General features: G+C 36.0%; 1 protein-coding gene across 3 annotated transcripts in view; it reads right to left on the bottom strand.

The window, feature by feature from the left end:
- Positions 1-2,153: 2,153 nt before the first annotated feature.
- Positions 2,154-22,108, bottom strand: part of LOC108975186 (organic cation transporter protein) — a 31,262-nt gene continuing 11,307 nt past the window's right edge. For all 3 annotated transcript variants that reach the window (XM_018943524.1, XM_018943526.1, XM_018943523.1), the window contains exons 3-4: positions 3,546-4,168; positions 2,154-3,478 (exon numbers count right to left, since the gene is read on the bottom strand). In XM_018943524.1, coding sequence (XP_018799069.1) covers positions 2,492-3,478; positions 3,546-4,168 — 1,610 coding nt within the window. In that variant the 3' untranslated portion in view covers positions 2,154-2,491. The remainder of the gene's footprint in view (positions 3,479-3,545; positions 4,169-22,108) is intronic.

The raw sequence follows: 22,108 nt of genomic DNA on the forward strand, positions 1-22,108 counted from the left end.
TGAAATAGATGCTGCGTTCAGCTCCATCTGTGATATTTTCGATAGAGAATGTATCTTTTTATCCTCCAAGTTTTCCAACATAGGCAAAAATTAGTAACTGTAAAAAAGCAGGATACTCATCACAGCCGTGTGCAAATTTTAATTTATAATTCGGATTTTTTGGCCATGTGATATTTTATATCTAAAGTTGACGAAGAAAAACCAAGAAAATGCGGCCGACAAACAAAACACGAAAATTTCGCTTTGCTAGATGAGATTGCTGCTTCAGAAAAAGTATGTGCTTTGAAAACCAAAGAAATTGAAAATTCTTTTCACCACTTGATAGATAGATTCAAGGCCCTTTTGGATAATGCGACGTTTGAAACTCAAAGGTGAACTTGATCACTGGCAGTGCCAATGGGGGCAGAAGCAAAAGTCAAAAGACAATAAGTTACCAACTACTGCATTGGAAATTTTGAAAAACTCGATGTAGATATATATAATTCATAGTTCTCTTCGCCTATTCTGCACACTTCCTGTGAAAAATGCGAGCTGTGAATGCTTCCGCCACTCTGTCATATGAAAACGTGGCTGATAACGAACATGCTTCATAATATTATAGATTGATCGCCCTGGCGTTGCGGCACACGCTCCATGACATTGAAGTCACTGCAAAAGAAGTTCTCGAAGGTTCTCAAAACTTGCCTCACTTCGCTTTGTTTTGGGAAATTTTTCTATCCGATATCCATCCCATGCACGTACAGACTACAGTATTATACAACCACCGTCTACGAATTATAATGAGTTTTTTCTATTTGGTAGGATTTGATTTTAGAAGGTCGATTTAAAATTTGTATATATATTAAACTGTATAAATACTGCTTTATTTAATACAATCATCTTCATGGTTCAAGTAAATGTAATGTCTCATCCAAAAAATTAAATTAAATCTCGATTAATTTTTGCAACTTTTAACTTGGATTAATTTCTTATGCTCGATGAACTTAAATTTTGGCGACGAAGTTCCTTCAAGAATCAGTCTTTATTGTTAACATGGTGAAGCCATTCGAGGCCGTAGATCACGCCTTGACGAATTTCGTGTTTTGAAATACGTGTATGATATTGCCTGTTGTGTTTTTTTTTTATTGTTTACCCTCGCTTTTCAATAAATCAGGAAAACACACCGCGAAGATGGGTTACTCTCCACTGGAACGAAGTGTCTGAAAATAAAGACTTTGCTATCGTTGGCTACTTTTTTAAGGAAAACTCTGAAAATTCTGACGGTGTTTGTATAAAAGAAGAACTTATGAAATATCGAACACGGTAGCCAATATGCTATACAATTATACACAGGTTGCCGTCGTTATTTAATGGAACCTTCTTCTTTTTTTTTAATGGCGTAGACAGCACTAGAATCGTCCTTTATTTTAGCAATTTTAGACTTTTTCGAGATGCCAAGTGCAGTTAGGTTGTTCTCCACCCGATCTCTCCAACGGAATGGTGGTCTTCCTCTTCCTAAGCTTCTCTGCGAACTGGAGTGTTTTCATCCAATCGGAACCTCTGAATTATGTCAATGGCGTCGTTTAACTCGTAAAGCTCATCGTTCCATCGAATGCGATACTCGCCGTTGCCGATGCGCAAAGGACTATACATCTTCTGCATAACTTTTCTCTTAAAAACTCGTAACGTGAACTCATCAGATGTTGTCATCATTCATGCCTCTGCACCATACTGCAGGACGGAAATAATTAGTGATTTGTGGAGTTTGGTCTTTGTTCGTCACGAGTGGAATTATCTTTTCTATTACCTACTCAGTTCAGTAGCACCTGTTGACAAGAATTATTCTACATTGGATTTCAAGGCTGACATTGTTGTTGGTTGGTTCCAAGTTAGACGAAATTATCTACGACTTAGAAGTTATGACATTCAATAGTGACGTAGGAGTCAAGTCACGAGTGTCGTCATGACTGTTTCTTTGATGGCAGGAGATCTTTCGTCTTGCCTTCGTTCACTACCAGACCTATGAACAGAAACTGCTGGTGGGTTTTTGAGATATACTGCTGAGTCGACAATCCACTTAAAAATCAAGAAACACCCCGTGCTCGTTAAGACGGTCAGCCTAGAAACATATTTGTTTTACAATTTAATTATGAAATAAAAAATATACATTTTATTTTGTTTATATTAGTTTTATTTTACAGTTTTATCAAAATGTATAATATATGCGAAATATTACAGTTTTGTTCGTATCTAACGGGAATGTGTGCTATATTTAACTGCTTAGAAAACATCGTCATAAAATATACTCTCCAACGACGTTATTTACGCTTCGAACTTCGTAACGCTTAGAGGATATGGGTGTAAGTTCAACACTAAGCCGAGGTAACAATTTAAAAAACAATTTACTACTTATTAAGTAAGTAATAACAATAATAATATACGATATGGAAATAACATACATAGGTATGTATAACAAAAACGCCGAATATCAGAGGAATGTGTAGTATTTTTCCTATTTCTGTATCGTTTTCAGTGGCACCATCTGTTCGGGGTCTTCTGGGTAATTACTAGCTCTTCTGGATTTACGACCCGCACATTGTGTGAACCATGTGTCACCCTTGCCAAAGTTCTCACCATCTTCTAATGACTCGGGCATAGGTTGGTTCATTGTTTCCGGCAGGAACATAACCCAAAAACCAGAGATGAGTGAAATAATACCGAAGACAACGGCAGGAATTTTCGGATCAAATGAATCGAGCAACGTGATGAGTGGCGTGAGCGCACCGGAGAAACGCGCACACATCGAACCCAGACCCATCGCCGAGTTACGCACAACAGTTGGAAACAGTTCGGCCGAGTAATTGTAGATCACAGCAAAGGAACCGGCAATAAACAGTTTACCCATCATAACGATACCCGTCGACGTGTTGCTACCTTGGGCAATAAATGCCGTTACAATGCAACATAGACCGCCAGCAATCATAAGCGTGCTAGTAATGGGACGGCGGCCCAAACGATCCAGTACTACCATAATTGTAAAGTAGCTGGGGAACTCTACGAGACCCATAACGAAGAGTATGAGAAAAGGATTGCCATACAATTTACCAGCGCTGAGTGAAAGCCCGTAATAGACGAGCGAGTTGGCAAACCAACAAAGGCAAACATTAAGTGTCTTCATACGTAGATTGGGTGTGCTGAAAAGGCCACCCAAGCCGGCGGAGGGCTTCTCCTCCGCTGCTGTCTGTTGCTTGGCTTTCTGTACATAGTAATTTTTATCCACCGGTATGCCAGAGCCGTTAATGCGTAAACCTCTGATGACAATGTCGACTGCCTCCTCGGCACGTCCCTGCATCCATAGCCAACGTGGCGATTCGTCTAACCACCACCAATGGCCGATAAAGAGCAGACCATGTAGGCCATAAATTATTTGCAGCAGCTGACGATCCTTGATGAGTGCACCCCAACCGGCTACCAACATGATACCACCGGCGAAGACAGTCTGTAAATGTACATTTTAGGCATGATTTAGTCTAAACGGAGCATGAGCATTATATTATGATACACACCTGGAATGTAATGCCGCAAACTGTGCGTTTACTGGCGCCCACTAGTTCCATGGTGAGTACGAAGCCACATATGTATGAGCCCGCCGAGCCGAAAAGGCCCAGGAAGAAACGCGCTGCCATAAAAGAAAAATACTCTGGTATGAAAGCCACTGCGACACCAATGACCAACTGCAATAGCGCCGACCAACAGAATACCGTTTTACGTCCAACTTTATCGGCCAGACCACCCAAAGTGACAGCACCAGTGAATACGCCCAACATTAAAACAGTTTGTGCCACAGAACCGAGCCATCGGCGGTCGCATACTAAATTCCAATCGATTGCGCGCGTATCCTGATAATATGTACGATCATAGACATACGAGGTACATGCGACCGTATTATTTTGCGCATCGTACATATGACAGTTATCCAACTCGCCAGTGGGTTTCAATGGTATCGCGGCGAGTATGTCCGAGGAGTTCCAAGGTGTGTAAGAGTAACTGCTATTATCGATGCCCTCGATGAAGCAACGATGTTCGGGCACCGCGGCTATGGTAACTAACGAAAGCAAATGCAGACCAGCTGTTAGGCCAGAGAGCACTTGCAGAAAGAATTGTATAGCCTGATAGCGTCCAAACTCGCCTGAAAATTAAAAAACAAAATTATATTGAATAAATTTTATATTTTTTGGAAGGATAAAGTAAATGTATATATATTAGGGTGCTTCAAAAAATGTTTTTTTATTTTATTTATTTTATTTATTTTATTTATAAATGTGAAAAAAATAATACAATTATTTTATTTGCACGAAAAAAAGGCAGTCAGTGCCAGGACCTTCGGCTCAAATGTTTTTTTTAATTTTTTTCAACTCTTACCCCCTCAAATGTTAGTGATTGACAAACAAAAAATCCTCCCTCAAGCCAGGCGCTGCAGCTTAACTGCAAGGCTTCGCTATTTTTTTGGAGACCCATGCGTTTTACATAGGAATTTTCGTTTTTTTCATTTAAACTAAAATTTCACCAGCTAATTATCGTATCTCAAAAATAACCATCACATATTCAGAAAGTTGATTTTCCAAACTTTAAAAATTCCCGCTACAAATTTTGATTATCTTAGTTAGCTGGCGTATTAAGATAGTCTCAGAGGTATTGCCAAATAGTAGTAGTGAGACGTTCCACTCAGTCCTTAATGGCTCATAGAGAGTATTTCTGTTTAACTTGGCACCTGCTTAAACTCTAGAATTTTTTTTTATCGAAAATGAAATTCTAAGATATTTATATATAGGTATACAAGGTAAAAACGACTTTAAAAAACAGAACAAATGGTTTTTTCGGCGAAATCAATTTATTTTATTGAAAATAGTCTCCTACTGATTCAATACAGCTTTTTACGCATGTCGAACTAGTGTTTTAGCTCGTTGGTCGGTATGATCTCTACGTCTTCATAATGCTTGCCTTTCATGGGCAAATGCATTTATGCGAAAAGGAAGAAGTCGCAGGGTGTCATATCAGGTGAATACGGGGCGGGGTTAATTGTTAAAATGTGATTTTTGACCAAATAATCGGTCACAATGATGTCCTTCGAATGTTGGATTTTGGGCAATTTTTGGTCGTCAGTCAATTTGTGCAGAACAAACCGTGCACACACCTTTCGTAAGCCCATCTGTTCGACCAAAATGCGATAAATCGATGTTTTGAAGATGTTCAATTCCATTTCCATGAATTTCAATGATGAGTTTGACTGGGTTTTGATGAATCCACGCACAATTTCGATGGAATTTCCGTTGATCACGGATTTTGATTGACCCACTTGTTGATCGTCATTTATGTCCTCACGACCATTTTGAAAACGTTGAAACCACTCGTGCACTCTGCTACGGAATTGGCAATAATCGCTATAAACTTGTTTTATCAAATGAAACGTTTCAGGAAAAGTTTTACCAATTTTAAAAGCAAATGTAATGTTGGCTCTTTGTTCGAAGCTCATTTTCGCACCGATAACACAAACATACTGACACTTGAAACGCAATAACTTCACTTCCCATCTATCAAATGGCATGGAATTCTCACTGGACAATATAGATGGCGCCAACAGATGGCGCTGGATTCAAAAAGTCCAGTTACTTTGAAAAGCACTTTGTAGATATAGATATTTATTTATCGACATCTCTTATAGATCGTCCCAACAAATTATACAGCTCTACAAAAAATATCATTTGATGTTGCGTTGGCTATATTTACAAATTTTGTGGGTTTCAATGGTCTAGATTACGAATTTCTTAAATAAGGGATTGAGTGTGCTCCCGAATTTTTGAAAATTATATTTCTTGCATTTCGATCACTTATCGGCACTCTCAAGCCGAAAATAAGCAAAAAGTCGCCAAATGTCCTGTTTGACTTAATGAAAATATCTTATGAAAATATCTTATGAAAATATCTTATGAAAATATCTTATGAAAATATCTTATGAAAATATCTTATGAAAAGTTTGACGTCCGCAGTTCGAAAATCTCATATAAAATATAGTTGGTGGTTTCATACAAAATAACTTCATCAACTGTGAAGATTAATTGAAATGGCGGCATATTTAAATATTGTGTTAATTTTCGAAGACCTTGTATATATATTTGATAGGGCCTTGCCTTCTAATTGTTACAACTGTCATACATAGCAAACTTAACATAATGTGTTCAGGGTATGAGAAAAACGTTGTGACAATGTCATTTATTTGAAAATTTACGAACTTTGTTACAAATATATAGCATACTTTTAGGCGTTATTGCGAAAATTTTGTAAAGTTATTACTATGGTAGTTGGAAACACAGTGGTGTCTATCATAACCAAATTTTATTGAAGAATCTGCGAGTTTCAATTGAAGAAAAAAAAAAAAAAAGAAAAAAAGAAATAGAAAATCGAAAGAAATTTAAGGTACGAAAATTACTACAATTTAACAATGTCTATTTAAAATTTACGCGTAGCCAGCATCACAAATCATGCTAGACAATACTTTCCAAATATGCGAATGGAACGCGATGCATCTTTTGTATCGACTTTTAAATGTATACTTACTAATTATTCACTACTTACGCGCGCTTCATCTATACTAATCCTTTTATTTAACTCTTTAATTTCTAGTTATATAATTAGTTATGCGAATATCTGTATAGCATAAAGTTATTCAGGCGTAGTGATTGTCACCCATAATGTATAATTCATGATAATTATATTTCTACGCTTATGTGGGAAGCTCTCCTTCAAAATCACTTACTTATGCAATACTTTCCTATGTCTCTAGGTCTGAGCGAATATTAAATTGTGACGAATTCAAGTAACTCGCATTCACCGCGTAGCTTAACTAACTGTTTACTATTGTAATGCAAAAAAGAATATAAATATTTATATGTACTATATATATGTATATATATAAATAGTTAGGTATTTTGTCTAACCAGTTACTGATTTCCCATTCACTTAAGTATCCCGCTAATGCGGTTAACTTGAAATTTGCATTGGAAAAAATTATTATTTGTGGTTACGGTTAGTTTGCACTGAAGTGAGCTTAATTTAAGGTATTTCAATAATTCTGCCAGTATATGATATTAAGTATGTGTAAATTCAAACGTATGATTATACTATATTCATATATAAATGTGAATTAAAAATTGTTTTCTTGTTGATGGTGCGAAATGTAATCATAATACAAATTAATGAGTCTCTATGTATCATGTCATGTATGTGGTGAGCCGACTGACGTATGGAAAAGTTTCAAGACGATTCGAAGTTTTCCATCCAAATTTCTTTCATCGGTGAAGCCCATTCCTGGCTGAAGACATTTGGTTTCAACAAGATGGCGCCACTTCCCACCCATCTTATCAATCAATAGATTTAGTGAGAGAACACTTCGTTGAGCAGATAATTTCACGTTTTGGACCGGTCGATTGGTCTCTAAGATCGCGTGATATTAAACCGTTCGACTTTTCGCTGTGGATATTTGTAAAGTCTAAAGTCTATGCGGACAATCCCCCTACGCTTTAGACCTTGGAGCCTGTTACCGGTCGAAATGCTGGAACGAGTCATCGAAAATTAGACGCAACAGATGATTAGACATAGAAGCGACCAACATATGAAAGAGTTAATCTTTCTTTAAAAATTTAGTGAGCCTTTAATGGATCACCCTTTATATCTTAGTTAGCGAGTATGGAAAATTTGATCGAATTCGGTATAGAAATACATATTTATGCAATATTTGTTGTGAAGAAGTAATTATTATTTTTCAATCAGCCTTCATTCGCTGTTTCTTTGAAGCGTTGCGAATATAATAAACGACTGGTATAAATCCAATAAACTGCCATAATCAATATAAAGTGGTTATGCCACTTCAAACCTGTACTCTACATGCTCTCTCATTGCTATCAATTGCAATTTTCATGACAAGAGAGCGGTGCTCTAGACAAGCAGAAAAGTGGCGTATGGCAGACGACTTTGCAGTTATTCTTTTATAGTACAAATTTCTATATCTTTATGAGAAATGTGTTTATCAAATGCAAACATATATAATGTTGAACACTTAATGGCTGAACTAAATTTTTATTTGCTTTTCAAATCGATTTCTGATTTTATTGTATTTATGGGAGTGTAAACGAGCTAAATTTCTAATTTATACGCACAAGTCATATAAGGAATCCATGATGTGTTGATTTAATTCAATTTCGCTAAGAAATCAGTATGCAAACAAACGATTATTTCTTATAAGGGTCCTCATATAAACGTGAATGGTCTTATACTATAGGACATTCTAAGTCTATTATTTAATAAGTCGGTTAATTTTACTTTGAGGCGATACCAGAGATGTTTATATGATTCTGTTTATGGCCCATTTTTATGATTATGAGATATAAAATGATATAAAAGCATATATTTATACCGCGATGTTGGAGAAGCAAATTTCAGCGCTCTATTTTGTTAAAACTTGATAGTAGGTACGGGTCTAGGCATAAAAATGTCGAATCCTCATCATTCATGGCGCTAAGCCCTTGACTAGATGCTACAATTTGCTGTCAGCCCCTTGAAGATATTTTAAAACTGGATGGATTCTTTCTAACTTTAACCGATTTCGAATGGTTTAGCGTGTTGAGAGATTTTGTCCTGAACTTTTGAGATTCTTACTATTACAACTGTTTCCTTAACTGAGAAAAGAAGTTTACTCTGTAACATAATCATACAGACCCATGAGTGTGACATCATATTTTGTTAAAAATGATGGGAAGAATTTTTGACAATTGGTACTAGGACTACCAGAAGAATTGAAGGTATGATGACATATGAATTTATACCATACAGTCTTGATAAGAGCTTCATAAGCTGAAAATTACACAAGGCAATTGAAATCGAAACTCAAGAGTTGTACGAGTGACGATCATATACTGCGTACGGTAAGCAAGTGGATGATGACGATCCGAGATGAAAAATTACTTGAAGCATTTGAGAGAGCTGTTCTTCGCAAGATCTTTGGAGCCGTCCACGTTGGCGATAGAAATACGAACTGTATGGCATATACGGCGACATGGATATAGTTAAGCGCACAAAAAATCACCGAAAGCGCTGGCCAGATCTCTGTCGTTCGCATGGAAGATGATGCTCCAGTGAAAATCCCCTTTGACTCGGGACCTATAGGTGAACAACGAAAGCGAGGTCTTACACGCATTCAATGCACGTCTGGCGTGAACTCGCAAAGGTAAGAGGCAAATGACGAAACCATGTGCTCTCGTCACAGACCGACTCACAGTTTTGGAGCCAACGAAGAAGAAGTACGCCAATGTTTGTAGGCAATAATATTGTATCTAGCTTTTCAAGAATAACAAAAAAATTCTGACGAGATATGGAGCAGAAGCTCGAATGAATTGAGCTGAGCCTGAGATTATTTTACTATATTACCGTTATTAGAATTTTAGCTTTATCTATTTTATTGTCATATTTGTTATTTTATTTCATTATTATTTTTCACTAATATTAATATATTTTACATTTTACTGAATTATTATAATGAAGTTTTATCTGTGAAATGACTAGTCCCACAGTGAAGCTCATCACCTATCATCACTATCTATTTTATTATTTTATGCAAATAATTCATGATACTGAAAGTACACAACATTTTCTAGCAATATACTAAATCAATGACCTTGTGCATAATTATAATTGCCGTTACTTGTGTAAATTGAGTAAATGGCCTCGAAATTAAATTATAAAAATTTAATTACGCCTTTCAACAAATTCGATTGTGACTCTTATAGCGTACAAACACACGATAAGTGTTTACATGTGAATACATATATGTACATATATGTTAGCATTACATATTATATACATAGTATACTAATATACCTACACATAGCTTTAACACGAACGAATAGCTTGTCATACTGAGGAGTAACGAAATCTCTAACTTCAAGGTATAAACTACTATTCGCACTTTAATGTTTTATTAACTGACTGATAATATATATACGTATATATGTATATTAGGATGGGTAAAGAAAGGAATATTATTTTCGCTTCATTCGTGAGTCGTTTTTAAATGACATCATGGATTTTTTTCTGAGTTAAGCATTGTTTTGACACTTGCTAAAAGAAAAACTACATTATTATACTTTACGGCGATATTTTAAGACAGTTGGTATTTAGTGGAAACGCTATTTGGGTCTATGGCAAAGGGTGGTCCTTTTCGTGGTTCTTTACTTAGTCCATCCGTTCAGTTCAATTTTCAATAACTCGTTCGAGCATTTCGACTGATAATTGCCGAATGACATATGTGATGTTTTACTGCAAGGCTGGAATCGAAGCGTGATGATCTACAAAGAGGTTAGATTTTACATATCCCCACAGGAAGAAGTATAACAGGTTATGTCATACGATCTTGATGGTCAAATTATCTGTTCACTGAAGTGTTCTCTCAATAAATCCATTGATTGATGCAATGTGTGGAAAGTGGTGTCGTCTTGTTGAAACTAAATATCGCCGAGATCACGAACTTCAATTTCAGGCATCAAATAGTCGGCTATCATGGCACGATAACGGTCGATATTGATATCATACCAACCATGGTTCCACTGCCCCACAAAGCGTTCTTTTTTCTGGATAACCCGTTTTATTAAAAATTCTGCAGTAGGACTGAAATTCGCTCAAGGTTTCCGAAGATCAATAAGTCAAGTTCGAGATATTTAATAGTACAACAAAATGGTAAAGCTGCCTATAGTCGCGAAAGCTAACCTACTTCCGATTAAGACTCTCCCACGGAACCAACGGATTAAGTGTTACTTCGTGGGAGCGATAAGATACTTTAAGTATTTTCTTTCACAAGAATGGACGAAAGCTTTCAATTTCTCAAAGAAAACTCGTCAAGCTATCGCCAACAGTAGTTATTAACTTTCCCCTTATGTTTAGAAAGCGGGCGTTCGTGTTCAGAGTATTATATGCACTCTGTAAACGGCGGACAGTTTGGAATAATGGCATAATGGAAGCTATAGATGTAGCTTCTAAAGCAACCATGTTTTATTGGTATTTGCGTCACGTGTTTGTACGGTACTGTATTGGAGGATGATATATAAGTCACTCATTATTCTCGTCCTGCTACATGGTGCAGAGGTGTGGACGATAAAAACATCTGATGAGTCGACATTATGAGTTTCCGAGAGAAAATTTCTGCGGAAGACATCTGGTTCCTTACGCGATGGCCACGGCGAATATCGCATTCGATAGAACGTTGAGATGTTCGAGATATGTAACGACGTTGACATAGTTCAGCGAAAATACTCCAGCTTTCAAAGTATTCGATGCAATACCCGCCGGGGGAAGCAGAGGAAGACCTCCATTTCGTTGGAAGGACCAGGTGGAGAAGGACTTGGAATTCCAATTGGCACCACGTTGCGAAAAGAAGAACGACTGGCTCGGCTATAGTCGCATAAGCGGTGTCTCGCCAGTAAAGAAGAAGAAGGTGTTTAGGATTTGCTTAGATATTGAAGAGTTCGCCATAGTTGCAGTATAGTGACGCACGATCACTGCCGAACCTACGGATACCGATTTTTATCCGACTAAAAAATGGGACCTCACCACAACGTCACTGTTCCTACAACAATTAAGTAACACTAACGGATCGGGAAGTTCATTCCGAGACTGTTTTTCGGCAGCATTACATCAAAATTATTTCGATAATGTTTTTCTTGAACTGCAATAACAACCAGCCATAAAATTGAATTTTGAAGGACACAATTTAATTTTTCAATACGTAGACGTACATACATACATATCCGTATATCGAGAAGATAACTGTGTTGTGACATATTAATCGCAATTTATTTACACTTTTTATGGTAATATTTCAAAATGACAATTTGTATGTCAACATATTAATAAACAATAATTTTTCAATTATTGAGACCACAGCAATTCAGTCCACGTACAATATTTGTAGATGTCTTCACTTTTCAATTGTCTGTCGAATGAAAAGGAGCTCAATGCCTCAAGACTAAAACAGAAGAAACCGTAGAATTTAGTAATAGTTGCAGCGAATTGACGTTATTTGACGTCGATTGTCCGTCAGTGATGGCTGCGGTAATTGAGTGCGTAAATTAAACAAACTAGCTTACAAACACACTTTCCGAAATGTAGATAAATATGTAAGAATATGGAAAAAAATTCGATACACTTACAACGCCCATAAATTGGGCCAATCATTGTAAATTAGTTGACCATTTCAGAACAATTAAAACAAGTGACAGAAGCCCCATGCACTAATTAACTCTTACATACATATGCACATACATTATTACATATTTTTGGTGTGGAACCCAAGACCGATCGCTGAATTTTGACTTAAACACTTAAATACAGATGTATGTGTCTAGAAAAATACCCTGTGATCCAATTTGATCAACTCATTCAAGAAAATACTCAGAAACGGATTCGAAAATATTACATTCTCCAAGGCTAGGACAATCCGATTTGACAGTTGTTCCGGCAATATGTGCCAGCTAAGCCAAATCCGCTTGACCTGAAGAACTTCCATTAGCTGCCGGAGATGGTTTGGTAATGGATTTTGAAATTTATGTTACCAAGATGCATTTGATTCCGATCATTCATTTTGTATGGCAGCAATATGCTATAGTTAACCGATTTGAACAATTTCTTCGGAGATTACATTATTATTATATAAAATAATCTGTTCCAACTTTTGTGAAGATACATTGTCAAATGTGAAAGTTTTCCATACAAGAACTTGATTCCGATCGTTCAGTTTATATGGCAGCTATATGTTATAGTGGTCCAATATCGGCAGTTCCGACAAATGAGCCGCTTCTTGAAGAGAAAATGACGTCTACAAAATTTCAGAACGATATCTTAAAAACTGAAGGACTAGTTCGTATATATACAGACACACGGACGAACGGACAGAATGTCGTTGTGGTTTACGTGAGTACCTGCCAAACCTCACGGTGCTTTCTATTGTTAGAAGCACGTAGATCAATATAATGCGTTGATCAGCGCCCCAAAGTATAAATGCATTTTGCATTTAATTCTTGGTTCCAATCGGTTCGGGTGGATAGGAGCACCCTAGTCACCCATTCAAGGCCCATCCAAAACCTCTGACGTACTTTGGGTCCGGCACCCGACCGCAGTGCGCCTCCACATTGGACAAAATGCCCTTCCTGCATTTAGGTTTAAACCACAGCCACCACGAATCTCCACAAAGGGCCAAACCCAATGAGCAGATTGGAGTTACCTCCAAGGGCTAACTGCTCCCCGTGGTACCAGGTTATAGTCTTTGGTCTGACTTTGTAGTATTTGCTACTACCAGTTGAGTCCCCCAAACTCAATGACTGGTTGAATGGTTGGTTAGCATTTGACGTTCAGCAGTTTATAATAGCACTTTTCTGACTAGACCATGTTGACATCAAACCAAGACCTGTAATGCCAGACATAGTGCATATGGCTTCTAGTCGCCTCTTACGACAGGGGGTCGCGGACGCTTCCTTCTGGGTGTTACAAACTTCGTGACAAACTTAATACACCCTGTTCAGGGTATAAAAACCTAGATCTAGGAGCTGGTGTCGTGGAAAAGCTCTGCCGCACAATAATCGGTAGCTGTGTCTTGTACACATATGTATATACTTTTTACGAGTCTGCAGTTGGCGGAACTATTACCGCATAGAAATTGCCAAGTTTTTCTAACTTGAACTGCAATGTCAAGTAGGATTGGACAAATATCGAAGAAAATGAAAAACAGCAAGGTGCGAGGAAGAGGACAGTTGGATGAAAAAGTGGGAGACGATAAGAATCTGTGTATCGTAAAATGGTTGGATACAAGGGCCGTGACAACGGGGTTCATATTCAGGCAGCTCTTCTACAGATGCCTGCTAACGGTGTTGTAAAAAAGAAAAACAAAATAGACGTAACCCGGCTAGCAGCAGTCATAAATTATAACAACTGTATTGGTGGAAAGGACTTGTGCAGCAGACCAGTCGCTTACTATCGAACTGCGATGCGAACAAGAAAGTGGAAAGTAAAAACTTTTTGCCAATTTCTTTATTTGTTTGTTATTAGTTGTTAGATAATGTACAGCCGATGTTGCACCGAAGAAGATGTCCAACGAAAAGACAAGTTAGGCTTACTCCAACATCGACTGAATCTGGTGAAAGCGAGGATGAAATACAGAGGCGCAACGGTTCAACCTAACTTCTTGGCTCCTGGTTACACAACTCGTCCCAGCGCCAGTACTTCGAGAAGATTCAGCTCGACTCCCACAAGCGATGCACAACGGGGTGACGACTTGTGGACAGCAAGTTCGCTTTGAAATATCGTCACCCCAACAACAACAATAAATCACAAAAAATAGTGTTATCATATAATATTTGGTTCAGGTCTTAAAAGCATAAAAGATGTACGGAGAGTTTGACGAATCATTGGCAAGTACGAAAAGATCTTGATTTTGGTAAAATTATATTGGTATTCTCATGGTAAAAAAGAAATAAAGAAAAGCGAAAGAAGTATGCACTTAAACTCAGGGATAAATCAAATCCATGAGTTAATGCCTTGCTACAAAAGAAGAGATTCAGCAGCTAACTAACGAGAAAAATGGCTCGACCACGATCTTGAGCATCTTTAGTTTTAAATCCTGACAAATATACTTGTATAGAAACATGTCATATACATTTTTACCAATTGTACGTTTACCAAAGTCGAATCGAACAAACAACTGCACAACTAAATAAACCATTATGAAACACAGAAAAGCACAATAGCACAGTTAAGCCACTTTAATCAGTATACATATGCTCTCTTGTATCGTGTTAAACTGAAAAAATTGTAGTTACACCTAAACAACTTTTCTGAAGAGAAAGCTCTGCTCACACATATCAAACATAGCGAACGGCGATGTGGCGAAACGAATTCGGCTTTTGCGTGTTCAAACCGTACCGCCTTGACTTTAGTGACACTTTTAATTGAATATTAGCAAATTAGACAATTCAATTGTACTTATTAATTAATTTGACTCAAATTTCTATTCGCATGTGTATATTTTATGTGTACGTACATATGTACATATATACGTGCCATGTATAGAATATGTATATTTTCTAACTTTAACACTAATGAGTCTATGATTCAGATATGAGCGCGTGCCAACATTCAAACTAATTCATGAATGAAGTCTTTTTTAATTATATTTCCAGTCTCATCTTCCGGAGATTTGTTAATTGTCATTATTAAATATTTCCTAATTGGAATGTATATATACATATATACTATATATGTACTACTGTGATCAAATTGAAAAGTGAATTTTTAATTAACAGTACTTCGCGTGTTTTTCGAATTGGTATTTTTTTTCTTCTGTATGTTGGTAGTACTGTAAGTGATTGCTATGCTAAATTTCGCGACAAAATATTAATATGTATTTGAGATACGCCTCGTTTTGTGAGTGAATTCTTCGGTATACTATATCTGCATTTATTGAACAAAGAAGTGCGCCATCTTATACTGCACTGATTATTCATGATCATTTCGCAACCACCGCATTCGCCTGATTTACCTTCGTGTAACTTCTGACTATTCAGCGAAATCGCATGAACATTCCCATGACACCATTTTGACTCTATTGAAGATCTCAAAGCTGAATCGAAGAAGGTTCAGATTGCCATAACGACGGCTGTTTTTCCAAGTGCTATATACTATATATATTATATTATTAATTATATGTATTTTAAAAATATTTATGGCCTCGAAATACTTAAAACACTTGAATTTTTCAGGCCTTAATTATCTGGAAATTAAATTGTGATATGTATGCCAACATCACATCTACCCGTCATATAATCTACTTGTATATGTGAGTCCTATCAGATAATAAAAAAAAAAAAATTGTGGGCAAAATATGGTAAAACTTTTAATGGCAAAAACCGATTCGTCGAAACATTTTTTTTGTTGATTGTTATGACTGTCACTAACATCTGTGCCAAATGTCACAACAAAATAGTCAATAGTTTTTAGTATACGATTGTCTTTTTGAAGTATATAAAGCGCATTCGGCGAATTTTTCCAAAGAGTAATTATTCAATAAAGAAGTTCCATAAAATTTTGTATAGAATCAAGTTGCTGGTACGGAAACTTCCAAATGTTGGAAAAGGCCTTCGGTGATAATTGAGCAAGGGTTTTTGATTGGTAAAAATTATTAAAAGAGGGTGGAGAACGAACATCGGTGAGCACGGCTAACAACATCAACTGATGACTATCAGGATGTCATGAAACGTATTATTACTGGCGATGAGTCTTGGATCTATGCTTACGACATGGAAACAGACGATAAATCGGCCGAATATTGTGGCAAAGGTGAGCCAAAGCCGAAAAAAAACACGTCAAAGCATTTAAAAAATCAAGGTTATGTTATTGGAGCGACAAAGATTTTGAGAATTAATTAAGAATATTAAAATTATGAATTATGTATTAAATGGTTCCGGTTGGTGGGCTCCGCACAACGTGTGAAACCACCACTGTATTCAGACGAGCTTTTGATGACCGAATCTAATCTAGAAATGCGTCTACGACCAATGGTGTATGGGAATGTATGATGGTTCCACTTATGCCTATAATTACTTTAATCACACAACAGGTTACATGACGACTTTGCAGTATTAGTAGTTTCCGTAACATTAACTGATTTTGGACCAACGAAATTGATTTTGGAGTGATCTACCACATTGGTTGAATTCACCATACCATTGATAAAAACTGGTTTTGATAGAGCTTCATCGCTATAAATTGAATTAAGTTCATCAATGGTCGGTTGTTGAGCTAAATCAAGTCGAAAATTTGTAAAAAACAAAAATAATCACGCGAAAATTTTCACAATTTAAATACATTTTTTGGGCGAGATGAATATTTTACATTACTGTTAACAACATATATAGTGCACGTATATCAAAACATTCTAAGTACATATGTATAACCTTAAAAAGTCAAATATTACGAAAAAATTGAGAGCTGCCAGAGTACAACACTAGAGTTGCCAAATCCCGAAATATGAAAGAAAATTGACGTGTTTGGACGAATATACATATTTATATACATATTTATATGTATATTTATATATTCTATATCGTGTATATTTAATATTTAATTTAATGCTAACCAATTCATAACCAATATTTTTCCGACTATAAAGTAAATATTAAGAATAATTTAGATAAAAAGATGTAATTGTAAAATTTAGCTGTCACTACCAACAAGCTAATAATATTGTTCTTTACTCTTCTTTATTGAGTTGAATTCTTTCAACTTTTTTAATTTATTTATAATCGATAAGTTTCACAATCATTGGGCTGGGTGACTAATATTAATCAAATCTCAACTATTCCCCAAGGAAATTACGAAAGGTCAGTTTTGCTATAACATGCCGTTACTGCAGTTAACAGCATTATCAATGAATACCGTTGCTATCAAATCGATTTATCAGTATCTGTATATAATCGCCATTTAATCAATAACAAATATGAAAATGTTTGCATAGTACTTTGTGTGCCACTATAGCATCAAAGTAAAGCTCGTTAATGACTATCAACAACGGCTACCGCTTAATCCCGTTTGACTTATAATTACAGAATACAACTACATATCTCTAAGTAGCATACTATACACTGATTCCATACTATTTGCTGAAAAGTACATAGTTCGTTTGTATTCGCTTATTTAACAGTAAGCTAAGGTTTAGTCATATAATCACATAAGTACATTGATATACTATATATGTATGTTGATACTTATAGCTCATACAGACATATAATACTATATGTACTGTTGCTTGTGCACTTAAGTATCTGTATCACAGTTAGTCGAGAAGTATTATTTTGGTTTTAAAAACTCAGACGGAATATATTTACGAGTCTATATGTATGTGTGTATAAATAAAGCATATCGTCAAAACATGTATATGTACATATGTAAAAGTTGTACTTCAACACTGTGATATTTACATTACCGATTAGACAAAAGTGCAGATATCGCATCTATATATAGTACATACATATGTAAACAGATAATAGAATTTTAAGTGTTACGCCAACAGCTGTTGTTAGCTAGCAAATATTTTAGCTGGGACATAGAATCGTGCTAAGTAATTTAGATTGAGTTAATGTATATTCGAGAAAGTATTTTTATAGGGTGCGATGCTCAATGGCGACCGTTATAGCGCTATGATAACCGACTATTTGATGCCTGAAATTGAAGCTCGTGATCTCGACATTTAGTTTCAACAAGACGGCGCCACTTCCCACACATCGCATCGGATTTATTGAGAGAAAACTGCGGCGAACAGGCAATTTCACGTTTTGAGCCGTGTGTGATATTAGACCGTTAGACTTTTTGCTGTGGAAATGTGTAAAGTCTAAAATTTATGCAGACCAACACGCTTCGATTCAGGACTTGGAGCAAAGCATCACTCCTGTCATTCGCCAGTTAGCAGTCGAAATGCTTGAACGAGTCATCGAAAATTGAACTCAACGGATGGGCCATCTGAGAATCCAACATTTGAAAGAGATAATCTTCAAAAAGTAAATGCAAAAGAATATGCTGTCGAATGATAATAAATATTCCATTAAAATTGAAGTTTCCGTGTTTTTCTTTAATAAAGTTAGAATTCTATACAATATACAACCTACAAAAATAAAAACCCCTTCTTCGCAGATGTTCTGAAAAAAGAATCCAAAAAGTTTCAGATCACTAAAAACCAAGTACTACACTCGACTGGGTTCTGGACCAAACCGATTTTTTTCGACAGTTACATGGGCAAGGAAACAACAATTGCTCCGGTTTCGAAGTTATCCCCCGAAGTCAAAATATTGAATTTGAAATTGAGCTTATTTCAAACAGTTAAGTCAAATAAAAACATAAACAAGCTGCGTTTTCTTCTTAGGAAAATGGGGGTAAAATGTCATCCGTCATATCCTACAAGGCCTTAAATTTGCGATATTTTTTTTCAAAGATCCAAATCCTTACCTTTGACCATTTTATTAAACAGAATACAGCTTACTCTAAAAACTACCACTCTCTATACCGCAAGTGTTCAAACCATATTAGGAAAGATGGGCAATTGCTACCGATCTATGTAATGGACTGAAGAAAAAAGTATATATAAATAAATATATGAAAATAAGGTAAAAACCAGTAAAAAGTATTGTATTAGTATATCCTCAGGAGATTCTCATAAGAAAAGTAGGAAAAGTAAAGACTTAAATCATATCAAACTCTATTACAATATCTAATGGACTGCAAAGAAACTCCGAATATATTCAAAATTTAGGTCGATAGAAGAGAACATGAAAGAAGCTGTAATACAGAGTTTGAATACACGGGCTCCAAGCATTTTATTGTATTAAAAATAACAAATATTCTCGTGGCAAAAATGCCACGAGGTACCGCATAATCCGGAAACAATCGAGTATAAATTGAAGTTAAACAGTCACCGACAATTTGAGATCCCATTACCTTACCAAAAGTTCATCGAAAGCCGCTAGAATCGCCCAATAACTAAAGGATATGTCGCATGTACGCTTTACGATAAAAGTCAAAAAGATGTCGACAATAGAACGTAATAAAACCTGAAATTCAAAGTCAAGTTTATGTAATATTACACAGAAAATTATTTGAAAACAATACCTAAGTATAGCAAAAGTTGCACTCACACCACAAAATATGCAATATACACATAGACAAAGCCATCGCTCAACAGCAATTTAAAGCCCACACTTGTATTTTGTAGCCGTGAGTGTTTTAGCAATGAGATTAATTAATTAAAATTGCAAATCAATTAAAAGGGTTAAATAAGGGGTTCGAATTCATTAGATGGCATATACGAAGCTATACAATACATATATGTGCATATATACAAGTAAGAAAATGATATATATATATATATAGATACACAGATCATGGGTTATCACGGAAACCGACTAAATTCGCGTTTTTTCACTTTTTCCACAAGGTTGTTGTACAAAAAGTATACAATATTCGCATCCTATAAGATTACATATAAAGAAAATAAAATGAGATATTATGTTTATTGTTCTCTGTGTAAAAATTCTTTATATTGACTTTGAAAAAATTCCTAGGATAATTCAAAAAACTTGTGGCTTACAAACTTGTATACAAATTATATACGCGCCGTTAATTTGTAGTGGTTACATGGGGTCCTCGAGCAAAAAACAGTCTCTATTCAATCTTTTTTATACTCTCGCAACAAAGTTGCTAAAGAGAGTATTATAGTTTTGTTCACATAATAGTTKTTTGTAAGTCCTAAAACTAATAGAGTCAGATATAGGGTTATATATACCAAAGTGATCAGGGTGACGAGTAGAGTTGAAATCCGGATGTCTGTCTGTCCGTCCGTCCGTCTGTCCGTCCGTCCGTGCAAGCTGTAACTTGAGTAAAAATTTAAATATCATGATGAAACTTGGTACACGTATTTCTTGGCTCTATAAGAAAGTTAATTTCAAAGATGGGCAAAATCGGCCCACTGCCACGCCCACAAAATGACGAAAACCGAAAAATTATAAAGTGTCATTTCTAATAAATAAAGATTTTAAAGTGAAATTTGGCACAAAGGATCGCATTAGGGAGGGGCATATTTGGACGTAATTTTTTGGGAAAAGTGGGCGKGGCCCCGCCCCCTACTAAGTTTTTWGTACATATCTCGGAAACTACTATAGCTATGYCARCCAAACTCTATAGAGTCRTTTCCTTCAGGCATTTCCATATACAGTTCAAAAATGGAAGAAATCGGATAATAACCACGCCCACCTCCCATACAAAGGTTATGTTGAAAATCACTAAAAGTGCGTTAACCGACTAACAAACAACATCAGAAACACTAAATTTTACGAAAGAAATGGCAGAAGGAAGCTGCACCCAGGATTTTTTTAGAAATTGAAAACGGGCGTGGCGTCAGCCACTTATGGACCAAAAACCATATCTCAGGAACTACTCGACCGATTTCAATAAAATTCGGTATATAATATTTTCTTAACACCCTGATTATATGCACGAAATATGGGTGAAAACGGTTCACAACCACGCCTTCTTCCAATATAACGCTATTTTGAATTCCATCTAATGCCTTCTCTGTATAATATATACATTATCCATTAGCGGAATAAAACTTTACACAAATACGGTATTTGAGCTGAGGTATCCCTTGTAGAAAAATTGTCGTGATCAGACAATAACTTTTCAAGGTCCCTGATATCGAACGTTACACGAACAACTCAGTGCTTAACGTAACCTAATTTTTCATCGAAAATATCGGTAAATCTCTCAGATATTTTCATGTAATTTAGAGGGCATCATTTTTATACTCTCTCAATAAAGTTGCTAATAACAGTATATATCGTCAGATATATGGTTACATATACCAAAGTGATCAGGGTGACGAGTAGAGTTGAAATCCGGATGTCTGTCTATCCGTCCGTGCAAGCTGTAACTTGAGTAAAAATTGAGTTATTTTGATGAAACTTGTCATGCGAGAGTATAAAATATTCGGTGACACCCGAATTTAGCTCTTCCTTACTTGTTTTATAAAAAATAAAATATTTTATTCTTTTTACTATTTCAAAGAATCATACTACTGGGATCAAATTGAAAGGCGAGTTTTGTCCATTTCATCTCCTTCAAAGTATATACAGCACTTGGAAAAATCCTCCGTCGTGATGGCCATCAGAGCCTTCTTCGATTCAGCTTTTATATCTTCAATTGAGCCAGTATTAGATGATGCATTTTCGCACTTCTTTGTTCAATAAATTCAGACATAAGAAAAATTGAAGAAATCACTTTTAGAGCCTCATAAAACGACGCATATCTCAAATACTAATGATTATTTTGACGCGAAATTCACTAACAGTACTACCAACTTACAGAAGAAAATTTACCGATTCTAAAAACACGCGAAGTATAAATTAAAAATTCACTTTTCCATTTGATCACAGTAGTATGATTGAACAAAAAAATTCTTTGTACAACTATTTTTGAATAGTATAAGTAT

The sequence above is a fragment of the Bactrocera latifrons genome, unplaced genomic scaffold (assembly GCF_001853355.1).
Source record: "Bactrocera latifrons isolate USDA-ARS-PBARC rearing strain unplaced genomic scaffold, ASM185335v1 scaffold_62, whole genome shotgun sequence".
Lineage (NCBI taxonomy): Eukaryota > Metazoa > Arthropoda > Insecta > Diptera > Tephritidae > Bactrocera > Bactrocera latifrons.